We start from the raw sequence: 26,765 nt of genomic DNA on the forward strand, positions 1-26,765 counted from the left end.
TCCCCTTGTGTAAAATGGGGAGAATGCTTCTGACCTCCTTTATAAAGTGCTTTGAGAGCTATGGATGAACGAGTGCTATATAAACTACGGATTGTTATAATAGGGGCTGTGCCTTTAAGAACAGAGTGTGGCAGACAGAGTGTGTTTGAGATTTTGAGCAGTGGAGATTTTTCCAACCTGCACAGAAAGCAGGAGACCGTGCCTGAGTTCCAAAAAGGTCAGAACTTGATTTAATAAACTCACCTTTCCAGAAAGTAACTTTATTCTCAATGGTGTCACATCAGCACTTATGGGGAATTGGCTGCTTCAGGGCACAGCTAATGAGCTACAGAGCCTTTCACCTGCAGCCACCAGGATGAACCCTGCCCAGTTGAACGAGGGAGTGAAAGGAATTTGCCACTCTGCTTTGCTCTTGACTGTAAACTCTTCAAGGCAGAGACTGGTTTCAGAGTAACAGCCGTGTTAGTCTGTATTCGCAAAAAGAAAAGGAGTACTCGTGGCACCTTAGAGACTAACCAATTTATTTGAGCATGAGCTTTAGTGAGCTACATCCGATGAAATGAGCTGTAGCTCATGAAAGCTCATGCTCAAATAAATTGGTTAGTCTCTAAGGTGCCACAAGTCCTCCTTTTCTTAAGGCAGAGACTGTCTCTCCATTTGAGTTTATACATCACCTTGCACAACGGGGCTCCAATCTTGACTGGTTCCTTTAGTGGGAGCTCCTGGTCAAAAAAAATTTTCCAATAAAAACCTTTTTCATGAGAAAATAGTTTCATTAAATGAAATTTATTAACGTTAAAAAAAAAATGTTGCGGAAAAACCCTGACATTTTTCAAAATGAGAAATTTAATTACCCCCCCTCCCCCCAGCACCGAAGTATTTTGGTTTTGAAATTGTGGGCTTTTCCAGTACTTCCCAGCCCTGTGCTACTGTTTTTCAGATGGCCAAAGTTGGGAAAACAATTAGTAGGGGGGGGGAGTACAACCTATTTTTCACACCTTCACAGGTATGTCCCATAGTGAAAGGTTTAAATGTGTAGACAGCTGTTTATTGTTTTAAAAGTGATGTTTTGTCGGTTGGGAAGCAATAAAAAGGAGAGAATGTGGATTTTCCCCCATTTTCCTAACACTTCTTTACTTTCCATTGCGGGGATGGGGAAGACGGATAGGGGATTTAAAAGGAACAGAAAATGGAAGGAAACTTTGAGAATTAAAAATTATACCTTTATTCTTTCCCCCCATGAATCATTCCAGGGGGAAAATAATCCCATTTTCCAACCAGATCTAATTTGTAGTGACACCTTTAGAATGCCGCGTGACAGAATATTTTCCAGGTGATACGTACATACAGTATGTTTTAAAGAAATGTCACTCATGTGAAATAAGAAAAGGAGGACTTGTGACACCTTAGAGACTAATAAATTTGTTAGTCTCTAAGGTCCCACAAGTCCTCCTTTTCTTTTTGAGAATACAGACTAACATGGCTGCTACTCTGACACATGTGAAAGAGTCTGCCCTCTGCTGGATGGACTGAGAACTGCTTGACAGTGCATCAGAGGCCTTACACTGCTAGCAGTTAATGGAGATTTTTCTTTCCCCTGAAGGGTAGGACTTTGTGCGACAGCAGCAGGAGGTCTACAGGCGCACAGTGCAACATGAGGTGAGCAGGACGTGTGGCTGTGCTTTTTGCACCAAATTGCAGATGTAGGAAGTCTCCCAGGCCAGTGGTGGATGTAAATGAGCATTTGGGCTTGAACTGGTGTCCTGAGACACCAAAGAGCGCCTTGCTGAGCGGGTCAGGCTCCTCCCTGGAGGAACCAAGCCTCAGGGTGTTCGATGAGGCGCAGGTCCAAGTGGATTGATACTTCTGGCTCATCCCAGGAATTCATGGTTGCTGTGGTGACTATGGCCCTGTCCTGGGTGGTTTCTGACTCAGCTCACCGAGCTGAATCTAGTATCTGTGATGGGGTTGGAAGAAAGGGAGACGTGGCCTGGGCAGAGCATCACCTCCTGTGAATTGTGGTGGGACCTTTCCTACAGGGTTGAAGGACCTGTTTGAACGGTCTGGTCCTAGAGGCTGAGGGAGCATCAGGGAATCCAGAGAGGTCTGAGGAACCAACTCTCTTTTTATGAGTTACTTGGATCAGAGATCAGGGCCCTGTTGTGCAAGGCACTGTGGAAAATCAGCAGGCAGATCACCCTTTTCAGTGGTTTGGCTGGCCCACATTACAGTCTTTTGTTCATTACCAGAGATACCGTGGCCCCTAGCCACCGCTTCGGCTGGCTTCCCTCTTATGGGTAATCCTGGTTTGTAGATGAAATAAGAGGGAAAATGGCTAGCACACCAGTGATGGGAAATTGCAGCCTGAAACTGACTGAACATATGAACCATCTGCCGAGGTGGTGCAGTCTGAGCCCCATCACCCACAGGGTCCAATCCCCCTGCGAGCCACCCAGACACACATTTGCTTGGAAGAAAATATTGCCTCCCAGTTCCCATCCCTTTGTAGCTCTTTTGAAATAGACTAGATTTTATTAGGGTCGAACGTGAAGCAAATAAATAAATTACAGTGTCCGAAAAGTGGGGCTATGTCTATAAATAATACAAGAGTCGTGTTATTTACAATGTTCTGGTTCAAAAAGAAGCACAATAAATTATCCTGAGCTTTTGGGTGCGAAGAGCACCCTTAGCAGCTGGCAATGTGAACTCAAAGCACACCTGATACAATGAGGTACAAGAGGGATTGAGCCTCACCTGTCCTCAACGGTCACAAACTCAGTTTGCTCTCTTGTTAAAAATACAATCGTTGGCTCTATTCTGAGATACTGGGCAAAACCACCAGATGCTGTTTCCTCTGACACGCGGTACACAATGCAGAGATAGAAAACACAACATAGCAACTACAGCTGGAGTCCTAACGAGTGTATGTGCATTGCTGGGGTGGGGGGTAATACCATGCTTGGTATAAAGAAGGTGTTCGAAATCCAAAGCAAAATTTGTATAATGGGCCAAGGCAAAATCCCAGATCCAAACGCTGCCCGATGGAGAGAGGTAACTGAAAGCTAGGCCCAGATTTTGCCACTTGAGTGCCTCTCTGCATGGTAAAGGTAATGCAATATGTGCGTAGGGGTGGACTGAGGTCTTTGATCTGGGCTTTGCAGGCCAGGAGAGAGGCAAAAATGTACAAATCCTTATTGTAGCGCTGCAGGAGGGCTGCCTGGAGGCACTTTCATTCTAAGCCCTAGGCACTTACAGCTTTCAGAAAACTACCCCTTGGGCTGCAAATGTTTATCTTTACAGCCTGATCCTGCTGTCTTACATGGAACTGCAAGGACTTGAGTCTCCTCTCATGCCTCTATGAATCAGGACTAACTCCATGGCAGATAATGGAGTTACATCGGTGGAGAATCGGTGTAAATAAGTTCAGAATCGGGGTCAGTATATAGGGACAGCAGCATCATGCTCTTCATGGAGCTCCCATTGAAATCCATGACAATTGTGCTTATGGCAGTATCAAGCCCTCAATTATGGCCTGCTGGGCTTTTTTCTCCTTAGTTTGGTCAGATCCCGTTTACTTTACTGCAAATTTTAGTGGAGCACTTTTTGTGCAGATCTGAACTGCAAACCTGACATGGAAATAAAATTAACTAGGGAGGCTACTTGGGGAAAAAATCATTAGTCTGATTCTCTTATCACTCTCCCTGCCAGGGCTACCCTACCTGGTAGCTCAGCACCACCAAGGGGCTGATAAACCACAACAGCACTGCGTTTACATGCACTGATGTCTGGATTGGAAATCGAGGACTGCCCCCCCATCTCTAAATTTAACCCCAGTCTTTCTGCTGGAAAGGGACCATGCTTTCTGGCATTTCAAGAGAGAAAAGAAAGACCTGTGGGTTATCTGGAAGCTGTCCATGCGCAACTGACCTGATGAGCAGCAGGCCTTGGGTGTCTAGTATGAGGTTGCCAGACAGTGGGTGTTGCATATCATGGACTCATCCTAGACAGCGCCAGGTCAGTCCGGTATCCTCAGCATTCAGATAAAGAGCTTGATCTTTTTATCTGGCTGGAGAAGCGCATGTATGGAGCAGCTGCTTAACTCCCTGGTAGCTTCATCGGTCAGTCTTCTCCTTGGGCATAGCTGTAAACCCCTGCTAGTTCCATCGCAAGAGCAACGTCTGCAGCAGGGAATTCTCAAGCCATTTAGACCTCCACGTCCACCGTGTCTTCCTCGTTGTTCTCGAGGTCCATCGAGTCCGTAGGAACAGGCTGCATTTCTCCGAACTGCGACAGCTTCGCTTTCTTCTGCTCCAGGCTCTGCTTTCTCCATTTGATCCTCCGGTTCTGGAACCAGACTTTCACCTAGGAGAGGTTCAGCACAATGGGCAATGAAAACCACTCGCTCTGGGCCAAGGCTCAGGCGCATTAAAGCCCTGACCCTGCAAGTCTTTGAACTGTGCTAAAATACTGTCAGCAGGGCCTGATCCTGTAATCCCTCCACAGGCAAGTCTCCTTGACTCCTGGAGTTGGTGCTAAGAGGCTCTGGGCAACATGGGCCATGAGGATTATTAATAATAGTTATAAATAAAGCAGTGGCTCTTTTCTTTTGAGGCTCTCAAAGCACTTTACAGACATTTACCTAAGCCTGCCAACTGCCCAGCGAGGTTGGTAAGTGGTATTATCCCTGGTTTACAGACGGGGAAACTGAGTCATATGGCGGTCATGCCATTTGCACACAGACAATAGTGAAACGGATCACAGGAGTCCTGACTCCCTGTCCCTGGCTTTACCTACTAGACCCAAACTCCTTCCCCAAAACCTTCACCCTGATTGTGCTGTCTTTAAACTATAAACTTCTCAAAACGAGGAGTGAAATCCTGTCCCCACTGAGTCAGCGGCAAGACTCCCATTCAGCGCAGTGGGGCCAGGATTCCCACCGCCCTGCCCTGCCCCTGTGTATCCGAAATGTGTTTAAAATTAAATAAGCAGCTGTGTCGTTCCCAGCAGGCAGAGGCTCTGAGTGCTAAATCTCGGCACTGAGTGATTTCTGCCATTTCCTGAGCTGCCCTCCTGGGTCTGTCATGGAACGTGAGACAAGATCCATAACCTCATGAGCCCTCCCGTCATAGATCCTGGCTACATTGCAATAACTGTCACACTGGGGGAACCCAGTTGCAGAACAGCCATTCTGGTTAAAACCTGGGTCATGCAGCACAGACCAGATTGACGGGGTTTCTTTAGCTGCATCCCCATGAAGGCCAATAGGAGTTTGACCATTGGCTTTGATGGGAGCAGCGGGAGCTGCTGAGACTTTAGAAGGGCTGCAGCACAATTCAGGAGCACAGTGTGGTCCCATCTACGGTGCTTTGACTGATGCCATGGACCCACCAGCTGGCAGATTTCATATGTGGTGGCCCCAGCTAGGCAGCTGTTTCACTCTGGACGGGAATGTGCAATCTGGGCGTGCCTGAGCATGAAAAGGGTATAAAAATTAATGTGACTCAGTCTGAACGCAGCTCTCCCTAAGCAGCGCCATGTGCCAGCCACCTTGGCATGAAGGGGCTGATTAGACCAGTTAAGAAAAGGCCTGATCCTGCTCCCGATGGGGTCAATGGCAAAACTCCCTCTGGGTCATCCAACCAGGACCAGCAATGATCAGCGAAAGCAGGAGAAGAGCTGGGGGAACAGTGCCGCAGGCTTGGCAGGGTGGGGGCCGACCCTTCTTTAAAGTGACGCAAATCAGCGATCATGGAAAGAGTCCCCAGTTTCCAGGGGTCTTTGTGCCCCTCAGCCCCCATGATGGTCGCATTCGGGTGCATGCACAGTGACAAAATCAAGAATCATAGAAACTAGAGATGGAAAATGAGCTTGTCTAGTCCACCTCCTCTAGAAAATGCAGAACTGGTCCTTGCAGTACAATAGGAAGAGCCAGGCTGCATCAAACCAGTGGCCCACCTACTCCAGTCTCCTGTCTCCAGCTGTGGCCAGTATCCGCTGCTGCAGAGGTACGATGGCCCCATTTGGACAATTGCACAGTAACCTTCCCACAGAGGAAGATTCTTTCTAACCTACAACACTTTGGCTGGCTTGGGCCCTGAACCAGGAGCATCTACACCCCAAATGCATTTTTAGCCTACTTAATGGATGCATCAGTGGAGGTTGTTAGTAGTCAGACAAATTTCTAAGCCTATTTTGCCTCCCGTCTCAGTGCTATCTCGTAGGGTAGGGCCACAGGTTACCTATGCATCGTGTATTTGCCCGTGCGTTGTCTCATCTAGTTTTAAATATCCCTAGTCATGGGATCTCCCTTGGGACCCCCAGGGACCCTCCCCATTTCTGGGGAGAATCAGCTCCTTCTGACTGAAGCTGCTCACACTGTAACAGAGACAGAAGCCCTGAAACTTACTAGGTGGCTCATCTCCTGCTGTCATTTCCGGCTGCAGTCCCAGGAAGGGACCATGCCGGGATCTCTGCCTGACCCCAGGGACCATGTATAGATCCCAGATTGATCATGGCCTCAGGGGAAGGGAGTAGATTTCCTACCTGGGTCTCTGTGAGGTGCAGGGTGGCTGCCAGATCCACCCTCTCCGTGCCCACCATGTATTGCTGTTTGAGGAACTCCTGCTCCAGCCGCTCCAGCTGCTCTGGTTTGAAGACTGTGCGGACCCTCTTCATCTTACAGGGCTCCCTGGATCGCCAAGGAACAGGAGGGCCCAGCGAGACAGGTCCTACGCAACCAGACAATTCCAGACCTGCGAGCAAGGGGCAAGAGTCAGCAAGGCGAAAGACAGAAACAGCCCGATTTGCCTTGCAGGAAATGCCTGACACGTGTACGTAAAGACAGCACCCGTCACAGCCCTTGTTAACCCTCGTCACAGCCCTTGTTAACCCTCGTTACTGTGGGTGAATGTGTTTTACCTGCTCCAAGCCCTGCTAGCTACAGCTGTGGCTTGTTTCGGAGCAGGACTGCTCCAGTCCACAGGGGGCTAAAGAGGGATGGAAGAGAAGGAACAGTAATGCCCTGAGGAAAGAAACAGACAGCCTCTGCTAGCCAATATAACTAGGGATCCCTTTATTGACAAAGGGCCAACTGTGGTCCCAAGGAAGTCAGTGAGTGATTGAGGTGAGCTGGATTTGACCCGCTCCATGCATTGCTTATACTGGAAGTTCTTGTTCAGGGCCAGATCCAGCAAACACTGCGATTCAGTGGGATTGCTCCAGAGTAAAGATAATAATGTGCCTATGTACTGGGGAGCTGGATTATGAGTTCTCCATGGCAAGGTGGATCTGGTTTTTGTGTTCTGCATAGTCCCATGTATATTGCTGGCATAACAATAATTACTATATTATTCAGAAGTGTCTGATTGATGTTTTTTTATTAAGAATTCCATATTATTATACCAAACTGCACAAACTCAAGAACAGGCAACATTGCTTTTCAGGCCCTGAGCCGCCAACTCTTTCCCATGCATTTCAAATTGTTACAGAAAATAAATGCAGAGCTTGGGCCTGCCAGCCTTACTCACATGAGTAAGCCTTACTTATGTGAGTCATCCGCTGACTTCAGGGATCCCCATAACCCAGGAGGGTTGCAGGATGGGGGCCTTTTCATAATGAATAAGTGGGAGTTTTCTGAATTTTGAACCCATCCCTCCTAAGTCTAGGAGTGTTAGGATCCGAGGTGTTGGTTCTGCCCGTGCTTTGGATCTGGGTTCTGATTTTGACCATCCCAGAATGTGGAGGGCTGGAGGCACAGGGTTTGCAGTTAGGCCCCTTGCTAATACATAGTTACACTGGAAAGCCCTGATCCTGCAGTTGGATCCACATGTGTGAGTCCCTGTTCCCCTACTGAGCCCCACTGACTTTAGAGGGGCTCTGCAAAAGCATAGGGATCCACCTGCATGGATCAGCCTGTGGGATCATGGTCCGATACAATCATGGTAGGAGTTAAAAAGGTTTCCAAGTATCAAAATATAGTTATGTAAACCGCTGGGAATTTGAAATGTTGATAGCAAAATGTTTCTGGCAATAAATATAGGCAGAATGCAATTATAAATTGTTAGAATTATAGGCCTTGATCCTACAAATTTCTTCTACACATGCTTAACAAGCGTAATCTCACTGGATAAATGGGATTACTCCAGTGTGTAAAGCTAACCAGGTGCGTTATGTGTTTGCAAGATCAGGGCCGTAGTTTTATTCATTAAGATATAATATTTGTAACTGTTATATCTATAAAAACATGTTTGGAGAATAAAACTAATGTGTGATAGCTATTTTAAAATATCTGAGTGTATAAACACTTATAATGTAGGACCTGATTCTCTGCTGGTATAAATCAACATTAGTTTGAATTCAATAGAACTCAGCCTATTTACACCAGAAGGGCTGTCATATAATAACTAAATTACGATATATTTATTATAGCAGTAAATAGGATTTGGAGTTAAATAATTTATAAAATCATTTTTACAAATTGCCCAAGCATACTGTCACCACCTAGCAATGTAATTATAATGTAATATATACATGTACATAGATTAAACGGTCTAAAAAAAGAGATAATATGAATTACATAACTACATTAAATAGTTTTTAAAGGTTTCTGAATATAAACAAAACTTTTAGTATCTAAATCTTAAAAAACTCTAGGGCTCAAATCTTGGTTTCTTATGTGGGCAAAAATCTTCATTGATTTAGGTGGGTAGTTTTGCCTCTGTTAACAACCCTGGGATTGACCCCCGCACGCTCTATGATAATAAATTTCAATGGGCCATAGTGCACCATCTAGTTTTAATCAAGGTTACTCACTGAGACAAAGGGTTAATTTTGCTTAAAAATCAATGGTACCATATGGTTTGATGAGACAAGAATATACACACACTGAACTAAAATCTGCCCTCTGCTACAGCAATCCAACTCCATGGGTCTCTGGTTCTTCCCATGAAACCCAAATTAATCTGTAACTTTAAAAACAAAAATCTCTTTTTGCTCTAGTTGCATTTACATTAAAAAGCCTAACAAACTTTGGGGTCAGATTCTGCAAACACATGTGAGAGTAATTTTACTCAGATCAGTAGTTCCAACTGCAGCAAAGCACAAATCTGCAGAATCAGCCCCTAAGAAAATAAATCCTGATCCCTGGGCTCCCTTCGCCCATCAGCTTCTCAGGATTAATAAGCATCAGCCCCTTTAACCCAGAAACAGAAATAAATATTGGAAAATTACTGGGCTCTCTCCTCCCCTGCTTCCCTGCACACAGAAACTGAGCAGAGTCTGGAAACGGCAGGAAATTAAACTGAATTTCTGTCTGTGAATGTATCATAGCCAACAACAGACTAGCTGGGCCTGGGGTGCGAGATGCACCCCAGAAACCTCAGGGGTCCTAACAGAATTTGAAAATAAACTTTTGGGGTTTTCTGCTAGTTTAGTTTAGTCCAGAAAAAGTCAAAGCTCCGAGGGTCACAGTTTGCTCCTGCCCAATCCTGATGAGTCTGTATCCCTTGCCAAGCTACCTAAAGAATAAGGCAGAACGCTTGCCATCCTCCAGACAACCTCTTACAGCTCCACAGACACAGCTGCCCCTTCTCGAGGTCCCTTCCAGTCCTTTGATTCTATGACACGCTGACATATAATATATGACATATATTACATATATATTATAATTCTATGACATATAATAATACCTAGTTCCTATGCAGGACATCTGCCACACATCCTCTACCCACATAGACATACAAACCCACCTCCACCCAGACTACACCAGGACAGAAACACCCCCCACACAGATAGACACACACAAATACACTGGCAGAAATGGGTCAGAATCATACACCCCTCACCCACCACAGTACGTGTGCACACATACTGGATGGAAACACCCTACAGTTTAGACAGACACACACACACACACATGCACCCTATACACAATCCAGGTATGCCTCACACATGCAGACATGCCACATACCCGTACACCCCTCATACCTCCAAACGTACACACATATCAGACGGCAACCCCGTTCGCAGATCTGGATATAGTACCAGTGGTTCTCAAACTTTTGTATTGGGGACCTTCCTTCACACAGCAAGCCTCTGAGTGTGACACCCCCCCCCCCGTAAATTAAAAACACATTTTTTCATATGGAACACTATTATAAATGCCGGAGGCAAAGCGGGGCTTGCGGGTGGAGGCTGACAGCTCAGGACCCCCATGTAATAACCTCGTGACCCCAAGTTTGAGAACCCCTGAGACAGACCGCCACACCCATTCACACACTGACAGAAACACCTCAGACACATACACAGACCAGGCACAAACACCCCATGCGTGCGTACACCCCCATACACACTAGACAGAAACACCCTAGGAACAGACACACCCCACCCTCCACTCACACCCCACAGCCCGCCCCCCCCAGAACACACGCACCCACCCACCCCATAGCCCTGCCAGCTTAAACACTACTTACTGTCTTGCTTACAGCTGGGATAAGAGAACAGGCAGCCCCTCTGCAATCTGTACTGCAGCTGCTGATGCACGACCCCATAGCCCGGCTTAGCCAGGTACATGGCTGGGTGAGTCATGAGGCCAATGGAGTAGGTGGCTGGGTAAATCCAGCTGTGCCACTCCAGAGGCAGCTTGGAGGACCATCTGGCAGAGGCCGCGCCTTCCTTCTGGGGCTCTGGCTTGGAGAGGATGGCGTCAATGTTAAAGGGGGTCTTCTGAGGGGGCTGGGGAACATCTGGAGAAGCTGGGGGGCCAGATGAGTCTGTTGCTGCTGCCAGGATGTTGCTGAGCGGACCTGGGGAGACCAGGCTCTGGAGCATGTTCAGTCAGCAGATCTGTGGCTGATGGGGAGGCTGGACTGAGCAGGTTCCTTAGCCTGGGCTTGTTGCTTTCCAGATGCCTTGCAAGCTGCAGGCTCCTAGCCCCGGCCTCAGCCCGCTGCCTGGCTGGCTCTTTATACAGAGGAAGGGCCCAAGGTGGCTTTATATCGAGGGCTTCCCCTGTGAAGTGTAAATAAGACATTAATATGCAAAGCAGGCTGCAGCTGGGTGGAGAAAGGAGAGGCTGTTCCAAGGCCTGATGCTCTGCTGGGTGCCTGCAGGACAAGGGGTGTCTCTGGGCTGGGACAGGCAGAGGACAGCCTAGCATGGCCTAAGACAAGGGCCAGGTCTGCTTGGAAAGATCAAATTGGAATGGGAAGGGAGGTCGCACATCCCATACAAATACACACACACATAACATGCATCTAAAAGCCACCCACCCCCCACAAATATACACAATATCAATACAAGCGTAGATGTATACACAACACACAACACCTAGATACAAAAGTACAGAGAATGACACACAAACACACGTCTCTGTGCAAGAGGGTGCTGAGACATGGAGCAGAAATTCACTGTTAATTTGCAACCTGTTATTTCAGTGTGTGTGTGTGTGTTTGTGTGTACACTAGTGTGTGTAATTGTGTGCATGTCTCTGTACTGTTCCATCCACATCCTGGGGCTGATTCCTGCCTCCCTGTCCGCCTTTCTACTGTCACACAGGTCAGGCGGCATTGCGGTGTGATCCCAGCATTCCCTCGGAAGCTGGGGGGTTTCAGGGTCCTTTCCAGCACTTTATCCTTTTTGGTCTCTCTCTTCATTCTGTCACCCTCAAGAAACTGCACCTCCCATTGCTGATGTCTGAGTCCTGGCAAAGTCTGTGCCTTCAAGCCCTAGATTTGTTTGGCACAGACATCAGAGGCTACGAACCTTTTGGCTTTAACTTGAAAATAAAACGTAGATATATGTATAAGTGCGTGTGTATTAACAAACCTGCCTTAAAGTGGGCACAAATGTAAACGCATGCGTTAAAGTTCCGTGAAGCTGCCAGAGCCGTGTAAATGCGCCTTACTGTAACAGAGAATCAGACTCAGTGTTTTTACACTCTGAGGCAAATGTAAATCAAGAAACCATATTGGAATACTATTAGCCTATCTCCTCAGTAAGGAAATATCCTGGAAATGGGTGCCCATGCAAGAACCTAGAGAGAGAGATGATAATCAGGTGCTGGTACAAAAGAAACCATCAGCCTTTTCTGTAAAGTGTTTACTTCTCCCGTTTAGCAAGCTGCCTTCCGTGACAATTTGGAAATACTTAAATAAAAAAATACAGCTGAGGTTTTATTGCTCCTTGTTACAATGTAAGGTCCCAGTCCTGCAAACCCTTCCTAACTGAAGTCACGTGCTTGAAGTTAGGGCATATGCTTAAGCAGCTTGCAAAATTGGAGACTCAGGCAATAAAAAAATAGCCTTCCAAACTCCCCAGAGACGGATGTTTTCCAGCTCCAGTTCCTCTTTGATGTTTTGCAATAGGTTTGCAGGGGTCAATAGTCTGTTACTCTTGTCCAAGTTTTAAATTCCAAATAATGTAACTTGTTCTGGTTAGCATCTTTAATATTCTCTATCTAATGATTAATAACTCTTATAATTATTGCACATTATATAAGTATTCGGAAAGCATATAGTTACTGAAAATAATAACTATTATGTGGAATAAAATCCTCTGAAATATTTGCAAATAAATACAAAACTTAAATGGAGAAAATACAATTTTGCCTTGTGCAAACTTCAGAGAGAATCTGATAATTTATTTATATATATATATAAAAATTTAATGTAGCTATAATTAATTACTATTATAAAAATGACAATGCATTAATAATAATGGCCCTCAGCCCATCTGCTTTTAAGCAGATCTTCCCAGTGATTTGATATTGATGGAATAATACATAGCCCAATATTAGAATACAGATAGAGAGGTGTGAATGGGGATTGATTGATGGGTGGATGGATGAATGGGAAAAAAATGTACACTAACTTCTTTCACATGAGGCATCCCATACAAATTAATAAAGGGGGGGGGGAGCATAAACCAAAAATAAAGTAACAATGCTTTTGATCTTCCCATTGGAGTCAATGCTAAAATTCCAACTGTCAAACTGGACTGGGATAGAATCCAACCAAGTGCGGAATTTTGCTTTTAAATTAGGGACGAGGAAGATATTCACAGATATCCAAAGGGAAGCTCACACTAACTAAGGCGGTAAGAGAGGGTGATTCCTTTCTCAAATCTATGAACCCCAACTGGGGTGAAATGAAAGGCAGCAAGAACCTGGCCAGTTAAAAGGAAGCAAAAAAAACCCCACAACTCCTTATGGGGCTGCCTGGTGCATTGTGTTCCATCAAGCAGCTCTTGTAGCCAGAGGGGGGGGGGAATCCAGAGTCAGGGGGATCTGAGAGATGGTGGGCAGAGCCGTGGGGACACAGCAAAGATGTGGGAGAGAGAAATTAGGGAGGTAGAAAGAAAGGGGGAGTTGGATGGACAGGCAGCGGTGACAGTAAGGTGAGTTTTGTATTCTGCCCCAGTGGTAGAATTAGCTGGCTAATGAGGCATTTTGTCTCCCATTAGCACTGTGTGCTCTGCTAATGTATTTCTGTTAAAAAGCTGGGGATTTTCACCCAGCGGTAACGAGTTGGGAAATGTCTTGGGAAATGTCGCACCAGCCAGCCAGCAAAACAGGGGGGGCCCTGCTCCGGGGAGCCAGGCACTTGCCATGCTAACAACACCCCCTCCTTTCCAAGTGGCCCTGACTCTGCCACAGGGCTGCCAGGTTGGGGTTTGCATGGGGTCTGTTTCCAACCCAAGTGCCCAGTGGAGGGGAAGCTTTTGCAGGGGAGCAGGCAGGGGAGATAAAAGGATGTCCCTGATCCTCCTTTTTTTTTTTTTTTTTTTTGGTTTTGTTTTGTTTTTAAAGGGGGTAGAAAATGAAAGGGGAGGGGGAGTTTCTTAGAACACTTTAAATAAAAGCCCTTTGTAAACATCCCCCCTTGAGCCAAAGGAACCCCGGGTGACAAGCATTTCCTGACAACTCCATTAAAGAATGGAGCTGTATTAACATTCCAAGCACCTTGACAAGAGATGAAAGTGGGGAACTTGAGTCCAGCCTCTTCTTGCTCCAGATGTTGTTACGGGCTCCCTGAAAGGGTTTTCTTTCTTTCTTTCTTTCTTTCTTTTTTTTTTTTTTTTTGCAAAGAGACAAAGATGCTGCCCACTTCAAAGGATTCTAATTGATGCTAATGATTATTAGATAGAGTGGGGGGCCTTGTTCCCCAGGCCTGGGGGAGTGCATTTTACAATCCCGTCATAGAAAGCTCCTTTCCCCCCACCTCAGAAATGGAGCTGCGGCTTTCAGAATTTCTCTCTCTTTCTGGCTTCTGATTTTTTTCCTCTCTCTCGCCCACCTTCCTCTAGACACCCTGCAGCTCTCACTTCTTTGCCCATGAGAAATTTCACACCTAGCCTCTTTCAATGGGGAGGACCTGGCTGCATTTCCATCTGACTTGAACAGCCAGCCTCCCCAGCAGACAAAGATGCGGTGGAAATTTCCTAAAAGCAAAACAAACAAACCAAAAAATGTGATCGGGGAATCTTTAAACCAGGGGCTTAAATCGCTTTTAACGCACAAAAGCGTCACAATGGAAGAAATCTTTGCGTTCAGCTCCTCTGGTGCAGGGTAAAGGATTAACCCCGATGATTATTATTTATTATTTGTATCGCAGTAGCGCTGAGGAACCCGCATTGTGCTAGGTGCTGTACAAACACAAGATGGTCCCTGTCCCCACAAAGTTTACAATCTATTTAGGCGACAAAGAAACAGCAGGTGGATACAGACAGACCAATAAGGGAAACAGTGAAACAGGCCAGCATGCCCGGCAGTGGTCTGAGCGCAGGGGCAGGCTAGATCGTAAGGGCTCTCGCATTGATTTGTTAGATGTTAGTTCTAATTTAGCATGTTGACAATTTCAGCATCGCCAACCTCCAAGGCTCAAAACCGACAAGTCAGCCCCTTCCCGCACCAAAACTAAGGAGATTGGCTTAAAAATCTTGAGATTAAACTAATAAGAAGAAGAAGAACTTTGGAGTTCTTTGTGTTTGGCTTCTGCCATTCGAACCTTTAGCCTAGGTTACGCTAGGGTCAGATTTTCAAGCTTTACTTCCGCACCCACAAGGGCTAGAAGCTTCCTGGCTTTTTTAAATGAGAGCTGGTACATAATCAGGTAACTCCAGGAGCTGAGGGTTCCATCTCACAGTCTTTGCTCAAGCAGAAATCCCACTGTATTCAGCTTGGAGAGTGAAAATAATGCTTTGTCCTCACTGCCAAAAAAAAGGTATGTTTCTAACTGTGGGATAACTAACGTGCATTCTCTGTTGGGCTGTAAAATCCTTGTAGAGACAAGCTCTGTAGTTTTACCATGAGGTAAACTACTATTGTTGTTGTTAATTTGTATTTGTGTAGCATCTCAAAGCCCCGTCATGGACCAGGACCCCCTTGTGCTGGGCGCTGTACGAACATAGAACAAAATCTAGGTGTAGGACATAAAGGCTGCCCTACTGGGTTGGGCCATTGTCCATCTATTCCAGTATTCTATCTCCCACAGTGGCCCATACCACGGCTTCATTAGAGTAATTATGAAAGGTTTCAGAGTAACAGCCATGTTAGTCTGTATTCGCAAAAAGAAAAGGAGTACTTGTGGCACCTTAGAGACTAACCAATTTATTTGAGCATAAGCTTTCGTGAGCTACAGCTCACTTCATCGGATTATGAAGTGATCCACCCCGTCCTCCACTCCCAACGGCTGGTAGTCAGAGGTTTAGGGACACCCGGAGCATGGGGTTGCATCCCTGACCATCTCAGCTAATAGCCAGTGAAGGACCTATCCGCTGTGAACTTATCCAGTTCTGTTTTGAACCCCATTATAGCCTTCACAACATCCCCTGGCAATGAGTTCCACAGGTTAGTTATGCACTGTGTGACGAAGTACTTCCTCTTCTTTGTATTCAACTTGCTGCCTGTTAATTTCATCGGGTGACGCCTGGTTTTTGTACGGTGTGAAAGAGTAAAACTTCTCTATTCAATCTCTCCACACCACTCATGATCTTATAGAGACCTCTGTCGTATCCCCCCTTAGCTGTCTCTTTTCTAAGATGAACAGCCCTAACCTTTTCAGCCTCTCCTCCTCTGGAAGCCGTTCCATACTCTTGATCATCTTTGTTGCCTTCCTCTGAACCTTTTCAGATAACTTAAGACGAACAATAACAGATGGATACAGACAGACCGACCAGGGAGCTCAAGGAAACAATGGGACAATACTGGGTTAGCATGACAGGCTGGCTTCTCAGCCCAGCAGCAGCCTAGGCAAGGTCAACCATGGACAGGGACATAACACTGACCTCGCCCTAGCTACCTTGCAGAAAAAAATACAGGTACAATTTCACAGCAGGACGGGGGTTTGGAAGAATGTGTATAGTGGGGGTGCTGAGAGCCATAGAACCAAACTGTAAGCCCTGTATATAATGGAAACCACTTTGAACCAAGGGGTGCTGCAGCACCCCTCATTCCAGCACTTCTGCAGCGGGCTAGCTAAAGCATGTGAGTTATCCCACTGTAACCCTCCCACACCTTTGTTTTGTTTTGTTCTGCAGTGAAGAGCGAGGCAAAGTCAGTTTCACCTTCTGATTCCCATGTACTTGTCCAGTGCTGCCTTGTCTGGGTGCCAAGGTAAGCTGGAAATCTGATTTCATGTAATTTGCCGGTAACGCAGTGAAAACATTTATATGCAGGTTTGATCCTCTATCGAGCATTATTCCAGTTCAGTATTTCTAATATTGATCCAAGCTTATTTCTAACTTTTGCTTGTACTCCAATCCCATCTTTTTTAGTTTACAAAAATCTGCATTTTTGCCTAAATTGCACATACCCCTCCGCCCCTGGCAAGGTCTTTCTAAAGGGGTATTGCTCACCCCATGCATCATCCTGTCACACCCTAGGTATGTGCCAGGGCCTGAGTTGTGGATGCTGTGGGAATTGTCGTGTGCCAGCTAGCGGGGTGCTACATCCATGGAAGTCTGGTTTAATGTCAGTAGGGTGGTAAAGAGCGGTGTCAATTGGCCACAAAGGGTTTGATCCGGGCCCCACTGAAGACAATAGCAAAATTCTCACTGAGACTGAAGTCCCCAGGGGGAAACCCTGGCCCCGCTGAAATCAACGGGAATTTTGCCATTGCTTCAGGGGAACCAAGATTTTCACCCACCGGGCTTGATTTTTACTGCTACAAAGTCGGGCGGATGAATACTTTTCTTTCCAAAAAAAAAAAATGTCGAGTTACATTTCGCCATTTTCCTGGGATGAGATTTTTGTGGGAACCCTGATTTCCTTCGGATCTGCTACTCCCCGAGGGCCCGATCCTGCGGGCGTCAGCATGCTGACCTTCGCAGGCGGCCACAATCCCGCTGCCTTCAATGGAATTTGGATCAGGTTCTGGTGTGTAAAGTTCAGCAGGTGTGTAGTGCTGGGCTGGGATTTCCCACTGTGTGTGGGCCGAAGCGCTCTGCGGGGTCGGGCTGGTACTGTAACCTGACCGAACTGCTCTCTACTAGGCCGCGAGGGCTGGGGGCTCCTTGCTATTGATTATTATTTAAAGCCAATACAAACGTCCTCACTCCCGTTCTGGCCCCTTTCTCTTGCACAGGGCATAAAGGGGCCATAAAAGCTTTGGTTGCAGCCGGGAGGGAGAACAGGTATTGCGGAAGACAGCCTACGGCTACCTCTCAAGGACCCCGTTTAGGGGGCTTGCAAGGGGCTGAGGAGGGGGCGTGTTGGGGGCCGGGCCATAGCATACAGCGCGACAGAGATTCCGGGCAGCTCTTCGTCTTCCACCCATAGGGCAGTCCCACGAGGCTGCTATAATTCAGACAGGCCCTTAGGGCTATCTGCATTATGCCAGGGGTCTCTCCAGGCCCTGAAGCAACCTAGGCTTGGGAGACTATTGAGGTGGTTTAAAGCCTCCTTCGTTTCTCCCCATCCCCTGGGCCATGAGTTCCGTGCTGCACCCGTTTGAATCGCTGCAGTATGCTCCATTGTACGTGTCGAGTTGCCATCTCTAAAACGGATTAAGCGTTTGAAAGGACAAAAGAAAGTGCCTGTGATAAATAATAATGGGCCATTCCTTCCTGTCGGCACTCCCCACTGGAATCAGTGGGCCTGATTCTCCATGGCCGTGCCCACTAGTGCTAAGTGAGGGAGCCATGCTTTCGTTCTGGTCTGGTAGCATTTTACAGCCGCTTGGGACTGCCATCAGGGAAAAGAGAGAGTCAGACCCTCCCTGTGTCTGAGCACCTCACAACAGCAGCGAAGGCTTGGAAGGCACTTTTGTCCTCGATTTAGAAAAGGGGAATGGAGGCACAAAGAAGTTAAGCTTGACTTTCCCAAGGTCACACACCAAACAAGAGCCAAAGCTGTCAGGTCAGCACAGATTTATTTACTGCCTCCTTGTCCCTTAGCTTAACCAACTAGAGCACCCTTCCTCTCAACGTGTTGCCAAAAGTCACAATTTTTCTGCAAGTTTCACGGCGTTTAGGGTGACCAGATGTCCCGATTTTATAGGGACAGTCCCGATTCTTGGGTCTTTTTCTTATATAGGCTTCTATTACCCCCCACCCCCGTCCTGATTTTTCATATTTGCTGTCTGGTCATCCTAACAGCGTTTGATAGTTGTGCTTAAAGCCCCAGCTCCTGGAGTCATGTGATGAAGTGAGAATCCCAGGTTTCATTAAAAACAGAGTAAGTTTCTAGCCCTTGTGGTTGCAGGGAAAAACTTGAAAACATGACCTGAGTACCTCCTAAAGGCTCAGAAAGCGGAAGGCAAATAAACCACCCCCACAATCTATTATTATTTTTTTTGTAAATCTCGTGATTTTTTTAAGCCAATCTCAGGACTTTTTGAGGCCAGACACATGATATTTGAATGCTTGGGGTTAGCAGTATTGGAAAACCGATGGCCCGATAATATTCAAGCCATTTTATATCTTCATAATAGGAGATTTTTCAATGGGAGCTGAGTGCCCAGCTCCCTTCCAGTACATCTACACTGCAAAGAAAAACCCCCAGCACTGAGTCTCAGAGCCTGGGTCAATTCATTGGGGCTCAGGCTACGGGGCTAAAAATAGCAGAGTAGCCATAAGAGCTCAGGTTGGATCCCGCACTATGAGACCCTTCCACCTGGTTGGGTTTCAGACCCCGGGCTCCAGCTGCATCTTCTAGAGTGAGAGATCTTTGGACCCATGGTTTTTAGGCATTTAAGCAGAGTTTCTCTTTGTCGTTCACATCTCCTAGCCCAATGGCAGAGTCTGTGTACCATCTCTCTTAGCTTGCATTGGTCGCCCACAACAAACCATTTGCTGTTGGAGCTGTGAGAGGAAGGATGGTTGTGGGCTAAAGACACTGGGCTGGGTCTCAGGAGATTCATAAATTTTAAGACCGAAGGAAACCATCATGATCATCAAATATGATCTCCCGAAGAACACAGGCTAGAGAATTTCACCAAGGTCTGGTTTGCACTACCAGGCCCTGCTGCCATAGCCAGGTCAGCTAGGAGTTGAGAAATTCACACCCCCTATGTGATAGAGATACTGCCAGAACCTAAGGGATGGTCTACATCAGCACAGCTATGCTGCAGGGGTGTGAAAAATCCACACCCTGAAAGACATAGCTATGCTGACCTCACCCCTGGTGTAGATCGTGCTAAGATGACAGAGGACTTCTTTCATTGACCTAGCTACTGCCCTCTGGAGAGGTGGATCACAGGGACAGGAGAAGCCCTCCTGTTGCTGTAGTGAGTGTCTACACTGAAGTGCCACGGCAACACAGCTATTCCGCTGTAGCGTTTGACGTATAGGCCTAGCCTCAGTGTAGATGCAGCTAGGCCGAAAGAGGAGTGCTTCTGTCAGCATAGGTAGTGTGGTTCAGGGAGTTGGTGACACTGTGTCAGCAGAAGCTCTGTGAGCATAGGCAGTGTCCACACTAGGGTGCTATTACTCCTGGGGAAATTCTGCGCCAAAAAATTAAAAATTCTGCACACAAGATTTTAAAATTCTGCAAAATTTTGCATATTTTATTTGTCAAAATAACGCAATATAATAATGCTGGGGGATGGAGAGGGTAGGAGGCGGAGGCAAAGCGGAGGTGATCTGGGGTGGGGTAGGGATGTGGGGTGGGGAGGGGGCGGGGAGCTACTGGTGGCTGCAGAGCACCCACCAATTTTTCCCCATGGGTGCGCCAGCCCCAGAGCACCCACAGAGTCAGCGCCTATGGGGCGAGGGAATATCTTTGATTAGACCAACTTCTGTTGGTGAGAAAGGCAACCATTTGGGCCACACAGAGCTCCTCTTCAGGCCTGGGAAAGATACACCCACCATCACAGCAATTACGACTACACTGCATACAACCATGGCTTCAGTCCTTCCTGAATCAAGGCCGTAACTTCTGGCTGGACTAGAGCAGATCTTTTCCCCTTAGGCCCAGATATTGTCTCCCTTCCTCTAATTCTCTCAATCCCCACCTTCTACTGGGCCAGGATTGTATGCAACGCAACTCTTGAGTTCAGGCTCCAACTCTGCTATACGCTCCCTCTTTGTTACCTGGGGCATATCACTCCCTCTCACTGTGCCTCAGTTCCCCCCTCTATTTCTCTAGTTAGTCTCTGCCCTCAAGAGCTTACCATCTCTCTCTTACTTTGCACTTGTACAGCACCCAGCGCGACTGGGTCTTGAGCCTGATTGGGACTTTTAGATGCTACTGTAATACAAATAATACTATGTGAGAGGGGGTGTGGTTCTGCAGGGAATTTCTTGCATACAGGGGGTGGTTTCCCTAAGATCTGGGGGATCAAATTGCTTTGTAGCTCAGCAGATTTTCTACTTTGCTTGCATTGGACCTGATGCACACACAGAAGTCCCACCCGTTGCTTCCCTGTGGCCAGAGGGAGCGGTGGTAGCTGCAGATAGCCAAAGCCTGGTTTCACCGACTTAGGGCCTGACTCAGGATCACTGGACAGACTCCCATAGGCTTTGGATGCGGCCCTAAGCATGATAGTGCTCGGAGAGCTGGGATATGTTAGTAGTGCAGAAGACTTGGCGGGATGCTCTGCGAGTGGTGCCGTGGAAGCCAGTGGGTCAGTTCCTAGAGGGCGACATGAAGTCGGCATGCAGCGTAAGCCATTTCAGGATCGGGGCCCTGCTCCAGTAGAGATGTGTTGGCCGAGTCCTTAGCTATTTGGCAATGCTCCCCCGGGTGGAACTGAAGACGGAAACGGCCCCACTCTCTGCCTAATTCAATTGCCGTTCTTGACACGATCATCGAGCCTCCTGGAGCACCTTCATCTTGCCCTGAACTAAGTCCCAGGGGCCCTCTGCATGCAGGAGATTTTCTAAAAACATCCAGGTTGTGGCTAAGGCTGTTTCAGATCCACCAGTGTCAGGCGCCCCAGTGCAGGGAGGCTACTGGCATTGTTAACACTGCCCTCCAGCCCTGCTCCAAGCAGACCTTCCTGATTTTGCGATTACAAGGTGTTAGCATTGGTGGGGCTGAATTAGTGTTCGCAAAGGTGGGCCCTTTATAGAAATCCCCTTAGTATAGACAGGGCCTGGGAGCTGACCGTGCTTAGCACCTTGCAGGGTCGGAGCCATTATTCCTTGTTCACTGGGCTCCTTTGGGAAGGAGTTGGGCATTATGGCCCCGATCCCACACCTTTGTAGGGATCCAGTTGCAGGATTGGGCCCTTCAATATTTTAGCCCTTGGCTTTGATGGAGGTGAACAAAGAGAAAACGTGAAAGAAGCAGGCAGCTTGGCTAGCACAAAAGGCCTGTTTATCTGCCCTTCTCTGCCTTCCAGACCCAGACAGTGAATACACAAACCAGGCCAAGTTTCAGACACTCCCTGCTCAGGTTGCATTGTCAGGTTAATTTTCGGTAATGGCACTGGAAAGCTTCTTAGCCACATGCCGTTCTCATTAGCACTTGATAATGTCAAGCATCCTGTAGCATTTCAGGTCCTCTCCCACCTCAGTGACCCCAGGCATGTACTCTCTACAGCTATCCAGTTGGAAAATGGACCATTTTGTGACTCTAATGGAGAGGGCGATCTTTACATACTCAGCTTGGGCTCCAGTGACTTCTTCCTCTCGCTTTTCCAGGCCCCATTGTTATTCTGTTGCTACGTGTTCAATTGCATGGTGGAAGCCACACACAAGTGGAGAGATCCAGAATTTACAAAAAGAAAAGGAATACTTGTGGTACCTTAGAGACTAACAAATGTATTTGAGCATAAGCTTTCGTGAGCTACAGCTCACTTCATTGGATGTAGCTCACGAAAGCTTATGCTCAAATAAATTGGTTAGTCTCTAAGGTGCCACTAGTCCTCCTTTTCTTTTTGCGAATACAGACTAACATGGCTGCTCCTCTGAAACCAGCCAGTATTTACAGTTGCTTAAGGCCAGATCTCCGCTAGGGCCCAGTCTACGCTAGAAAAGCCTTGCCCTGGTACAGAAATACTGGCAAACTCTCCGAGTGCAGCTTATGCTTATACTAATTCCCCACGTGAAATAAGCAATAGCAACAAAAGCACTTTTCTGCCACTATAACTGCGTCTACACTAGGGCTTCTGCTGGGATAGAAATGTCACAGAAAATCACCCCCCTAAACTATATACTGGTGAAAGTTTCTAGTATAGCGCTGAACTACAACTACACTTTAAAAATAACCAAGGACCAGATTCTACCCTCTGTTATGCTTCTGTAAATCCAAAATAACTGAACTGAAGTCAGTTGAAGTTGTTTAGGTTTACACCTGTGGAACTGAGGTTTTGTCTATATTCAGAGTTGCACTGATTCTAATCTGTTCCGGACCTTATGCTGCCATCATCGCTATGGTATCTAAGCACCTTCCATTAGCACATGAAATGACACAAGGAACATCTGTTGCATATGTGCAGTGGAGTGTTTTGTTTCAGTGGGGGTGGGGTGGGGTGCTGATTTTCTTTTTAAATGTTCCGGCTGCTCTGTGTTTATGTTAGAAGGCAGGTCAGAAAAGTGTGTCTGGTGCCTGCAATGTGGTAAGGCTTGAGAAGATTTGAACTAAAGGTGCGATTTTTAGACCAGTGTGGTTCCACTGAGGGAGACAGCTGTGTGGACACTCTTATTTCAGATTAAACCAGGCTCATTTGGGTTTCGGTTAAACTGATTGGGAATCTGCTTAAAATACCTCCAGATAAGCCACTTTTAAACTGAAATAAGAGTGGCAAAGAGTCCTGTGGTACCTTATAGACTAACAGATGTATGGGAGCATAAGCTTTCCGACGAAGTGGGTAGTCACCCACGAAAGCTTATCCTCCAATACGTCTGTTAGTCTATCAGAGTCCACAGGACTCCTTGCCGCTTTTACAGATCCAGACTAACACGGCTACCCCTCTGATACTTGAAATAAGGGTGTGCACGCAGGGATTTGCACCAGTTTAACTTCATCTATTTAAAAACCAATTTACATTAAACCAGTGCAACTTTTTCATGTAGACAAGACCTTACACTGGTGCAACGTTTGTGTATAGACAAGGCCTTAAAATGGATTAAAGCCAGGGTATGTGGGAGAGAATCAGGCCCATTGACTTCAGTGGGAAAGCTTCTCTGAATGTGTTGCAGGGAAAGCTGACCTCAGGCAGGCCTGTTTGACCGGTCGAAAGCATGCACCAGTCAGGTCTACACCATACCCATTTACCACTGAATTTCTCCTGCTGGGTCGATACCAGCAAAACTCTCTGTCTCACCGGCGCCTTGTACAAACCCAGCTTGCCCATCCTGCAGAGCTTTCAATCATTCCTCACCACAGAAGCCACACGGTGAGATCTGGCCGGGTGTTCTTTTGCTGCAAAGCAAGTAACCACCGTTCCCTGCAGCACAGAACCAAGAATCCAGCTCATGGCATGGGTCAAAGCAAAGCGCACCCCGTACAGAGTGTGTTGATGCAAGGCGGCCCTTTAATGTCTTCCCAGCGGCTCCTAATCACATGCAGTCCCTGAATAGAGGTGCACTGTATATGTACCTTTCAAGAGATTTTAATAGAGCGTATTAGAGCCGAGAGATAAAGTTCTGAAACCTTAAATTTTAAATTAATTGGGAATTATAAACAAAATGACCTTTGATTTAGCATGAGCAAGCCATAATCCCAGTGCTGCCTTCAATTATCTTTTGCTTATGCATTGTTCTCTCCTAATTGGGATGCTAATGACCAAAGGATAGTTCCTAAGTGGTTCCCAGACTCTCCTTGCCTAAGGCAAACAACCGTCCACAATAGGATCACAAATTGTAGGGAGAAGCGCAGGCTGATCGCATCAGAAACGGTGCAGGGATTTATCTTTCTTCCCTAACAATAACAGTATGTTCTTAATCGCCCCTCCAAAGGGAGGAATAGCAGGGGATCTGTCGGGCTGCATCATTAAAAGCTGGCAGCATCTTTGTTGGCGACTCCCCTTTGTTCATCTTTCATTATTTTAATGCTCCCTCTCCTTTTATTCCTTTCCATCTTATTAAATCAATAGACACTGGTGGGGGAAGTTTGGGCCATGGGCCCGATCCTGCCCTGACTTGCTCACATGAGCGCCGCTGCTGGAAGAGGCTGGTCTGGACTGCGGTCTCTGCATGGATGTAGCTGCGCTGAGTTACTCCTGATTGCACAGGTGTAAGTGAGATCAGAAGCCAGCCCAGCGGGCACACTCAGGCAAGCCAGAAGCACAGGATTGTGCCCCATGTCACAGCCCGGTTTAAAACAGAGAAGCATGATGATCGAGAAGCGTGGCCCTTTGGGACTGCAATCCAAAGCTGACACTGGACTCATGCATAAAAATATAAGTCATGCCATTGACGGGATACTTAATATTTCCAGTAATAACCAGGGTTTGCACTATCTAGGCCAGCTTCTCAACTGATGCAAATTGGCATAGATCCATTGACATTAATGGAGCGACACGGAGTTACATCAACTGGGGATCTGGCCCATTGATTTCAATGGCGCTATACCAATTTACACCAGGTGGGGATCTGGCCCATTATCTGAACAGCTCAACATGCTTTGAAAATACTAATCATTAATTTAGCCCCCTGGTAGGTAGAGTAGTCGTATTATCCTCATTTTATTGATGGGGAAACTGAGGCACAGACAGGCTATGTTACTTTCCCAAGAACACCAGGGAAGCTTTTAGCAGAGTCAAGAACAGGGCCCAGATCTCCTGCTTATGTGCCTTGCAACAAGAGCATCTTTTCTACCCAGCCGTATTATTATTAATTTGCCTGACTGATCTTACTAATGATTTAGAAAATATGCCACTCACATGGTGCCTGCCCTGCAAATGGACCTCCGGGTACTTTACAAACATTACTGATTATACGGCCTATGGGCCATATGCAAGTTGTCCCTCTGGAGTGGAATTGTATTGTGGATGTCGATGGGGCCATAGTTTGACCTGCAACCTCCATATTCCTAGTGATGGTGGGTGAGTAGAAAAGAAGCCAGCCTGGCTGCCAGAGCCCGGGGGGGCGTTTGCAGAGCTGGTAGCTGGAGTGAGGCGTGGATCTATGAAAACTGAACAAATTTGGTCTTGAGTAAGTGGGACACAATTACCACAGAACCTCCCAATGTATGAGATGACTTAGATGATAAGATCTTTGGAGCCGGAGCCATCGCTTTGTTCTGTGTTTGTACAGCACCTAGCACAGTGGGCTTCCATGGCTGGGGCTTTTCGATGCTGTTGCCAGATAAAGAATAATAATAGTACAGCTGGGGGCTCATCCGGTGGGGAAGGACAGTTCGGTGGCTCTTAGCCGGGAAGAATCACCTGTGTGTGTGATTGCTGTGTTTAACCAGCCTTCGCTCACGCCAGGGAAAAAACAAACAGGCCCTTGTCTGAACTCTAGAGCAACATACGGAGCATCTTTTGTCACCAGTGTGCCATTCCTTTGAGAGAAGATCTCATTCAAGAACAAGGCAGCCCTCTCCTGAGCTCTGATCTTTCCGATAGTAGGGAGGCTCAAGCCAAGCATGGGGAAAAACACGGGGGCTGTTCTTGTTAGGCGGAGAGGCCAAGATTTCAAAGAGAGGTCAATGATTGTGGGGAGGGGGGCACCTGGAGACCCCTAAAAGGTTTTCAGGAGGTGCCTGGATTCCAAATCTCTAAATCAGGCTCCTCTAAGGTGTCTCAAACTGCACCCCCAAAATGACTAGTCCTTTTTGAAAATCTTGGCCATGGTGCTAGTCATTGTAATGTCTGGGGGCTACTAAAGCTAGCCTTGTTACTGTGCCTCCGAGTTACCCAGAGTTCCATTGTCTGTCTTTCTCTATTTACACATTCTGATTACTGGATTGTTTTATTGTAGGGGTTTCATTGTGCGAGATGCTGTACAAACACATAGTAAGGACGTCTTTAAGCTGTATCAATTTAGCTCAAGGCAGAGGTGGGCAAACTACGGCCTGCGGGCCACTTCCAGCCCGCGGGCCTCTCCTGCCCGGCCCCTGGCCCGGGAGACTCGCCCCCGGCCCCTCCCTGGCTGTTCTCCCTCGCCCGCAGCCTCAGCGCAATGCTCCATGCGGTGCAGCGGGGCTGCGAGCTCTTGGGGCAGTGTAGCTGCAGAGCCCAGCCTGACCTGGTGCTCTGTGCTGTGCGGTAAGGGGGCAGGGAGCAGGGCGGGTTGGATAGAGGGCAGGAGAATTCAGAGGGGTGGTCGGGGGGGTGGATAGGGGTTGGGGCGATCAGAGGGCGGGGAACAGGGGGTTTGAATGGGAGCAGGGGTCCCGGGGGGGCAGTCAGGAAGGGGGGGGGTTTAGATGGGGCAGT

At 47.2% G+C, this 26,765-nt stretch overlaps 1 protein-coding gene across 1 annotated transcript; it reads right to left on the reverse strand.

The window, feature by feature from the left end:
- Window positions 1-4,203: 4,203 nt before the first annotated feature.
- Window positions 4,204-10,827, reverse strand: LOC144263733 (homeobox protein not2-like). Its single transcript, XM_077814706.1, has 3 exons — window positions 10,470-10,827; window positions 6,544-6,752; window positions 4,204-4,362 (listed from the first exon to the last, which is right to left on the reverse strand). The coding sequence occupies exons 1-3, from the start codon at window positions 10,825-10,827 to the stop codon at window positions 4,204-4,206; spliced, it is 726 nt and encodes a 241-aa protein (XP_077670832.1).
- Window positions 10,828-26,765: the final 15,938 nt, after the last annotated feature.

This window comes from Eretmochelys imbricata, chromosome 4 (assembly GCF_965152235.1).
Source record: "Eretmochelys imbricata isolate rEreImb1 chromosome 4, rEreImb1.hap1, whole genome shotgun sequence".
Taxonomy (NCBI): Eukaryota; Metazoa; Chordata; order Testudines; family Cheloniidae; genus Eretmochelys; species Eretmochelys imbricata.

Excerpts from the sequence above, each read along its gene's own strand:
- LOC144263733 (XM_077814706.1), bottom strand. The coding sequence starts at position 10,827 with ATGCTCCAGAGCCTGGTCTCCCCAGGTCCGCTCAGCAACATCCTGGCA. Across the intron at positions 6,753-10,469 it reads TCCCAGCTGTAAGCAAGACA|GTCTGGAATTGTCTGGTTGC; the intron begins GTAAGTAGTGTT and ends CCTTGCTCGCAG. Across the intron at positions 4,363-6,543 it reads TGCACCTCACAGAGACCCAG|GTGAAAGTCTGGTTCCAGAA; the intron begins GTAGGAAATCTA and ends AACCTCTCCTAG.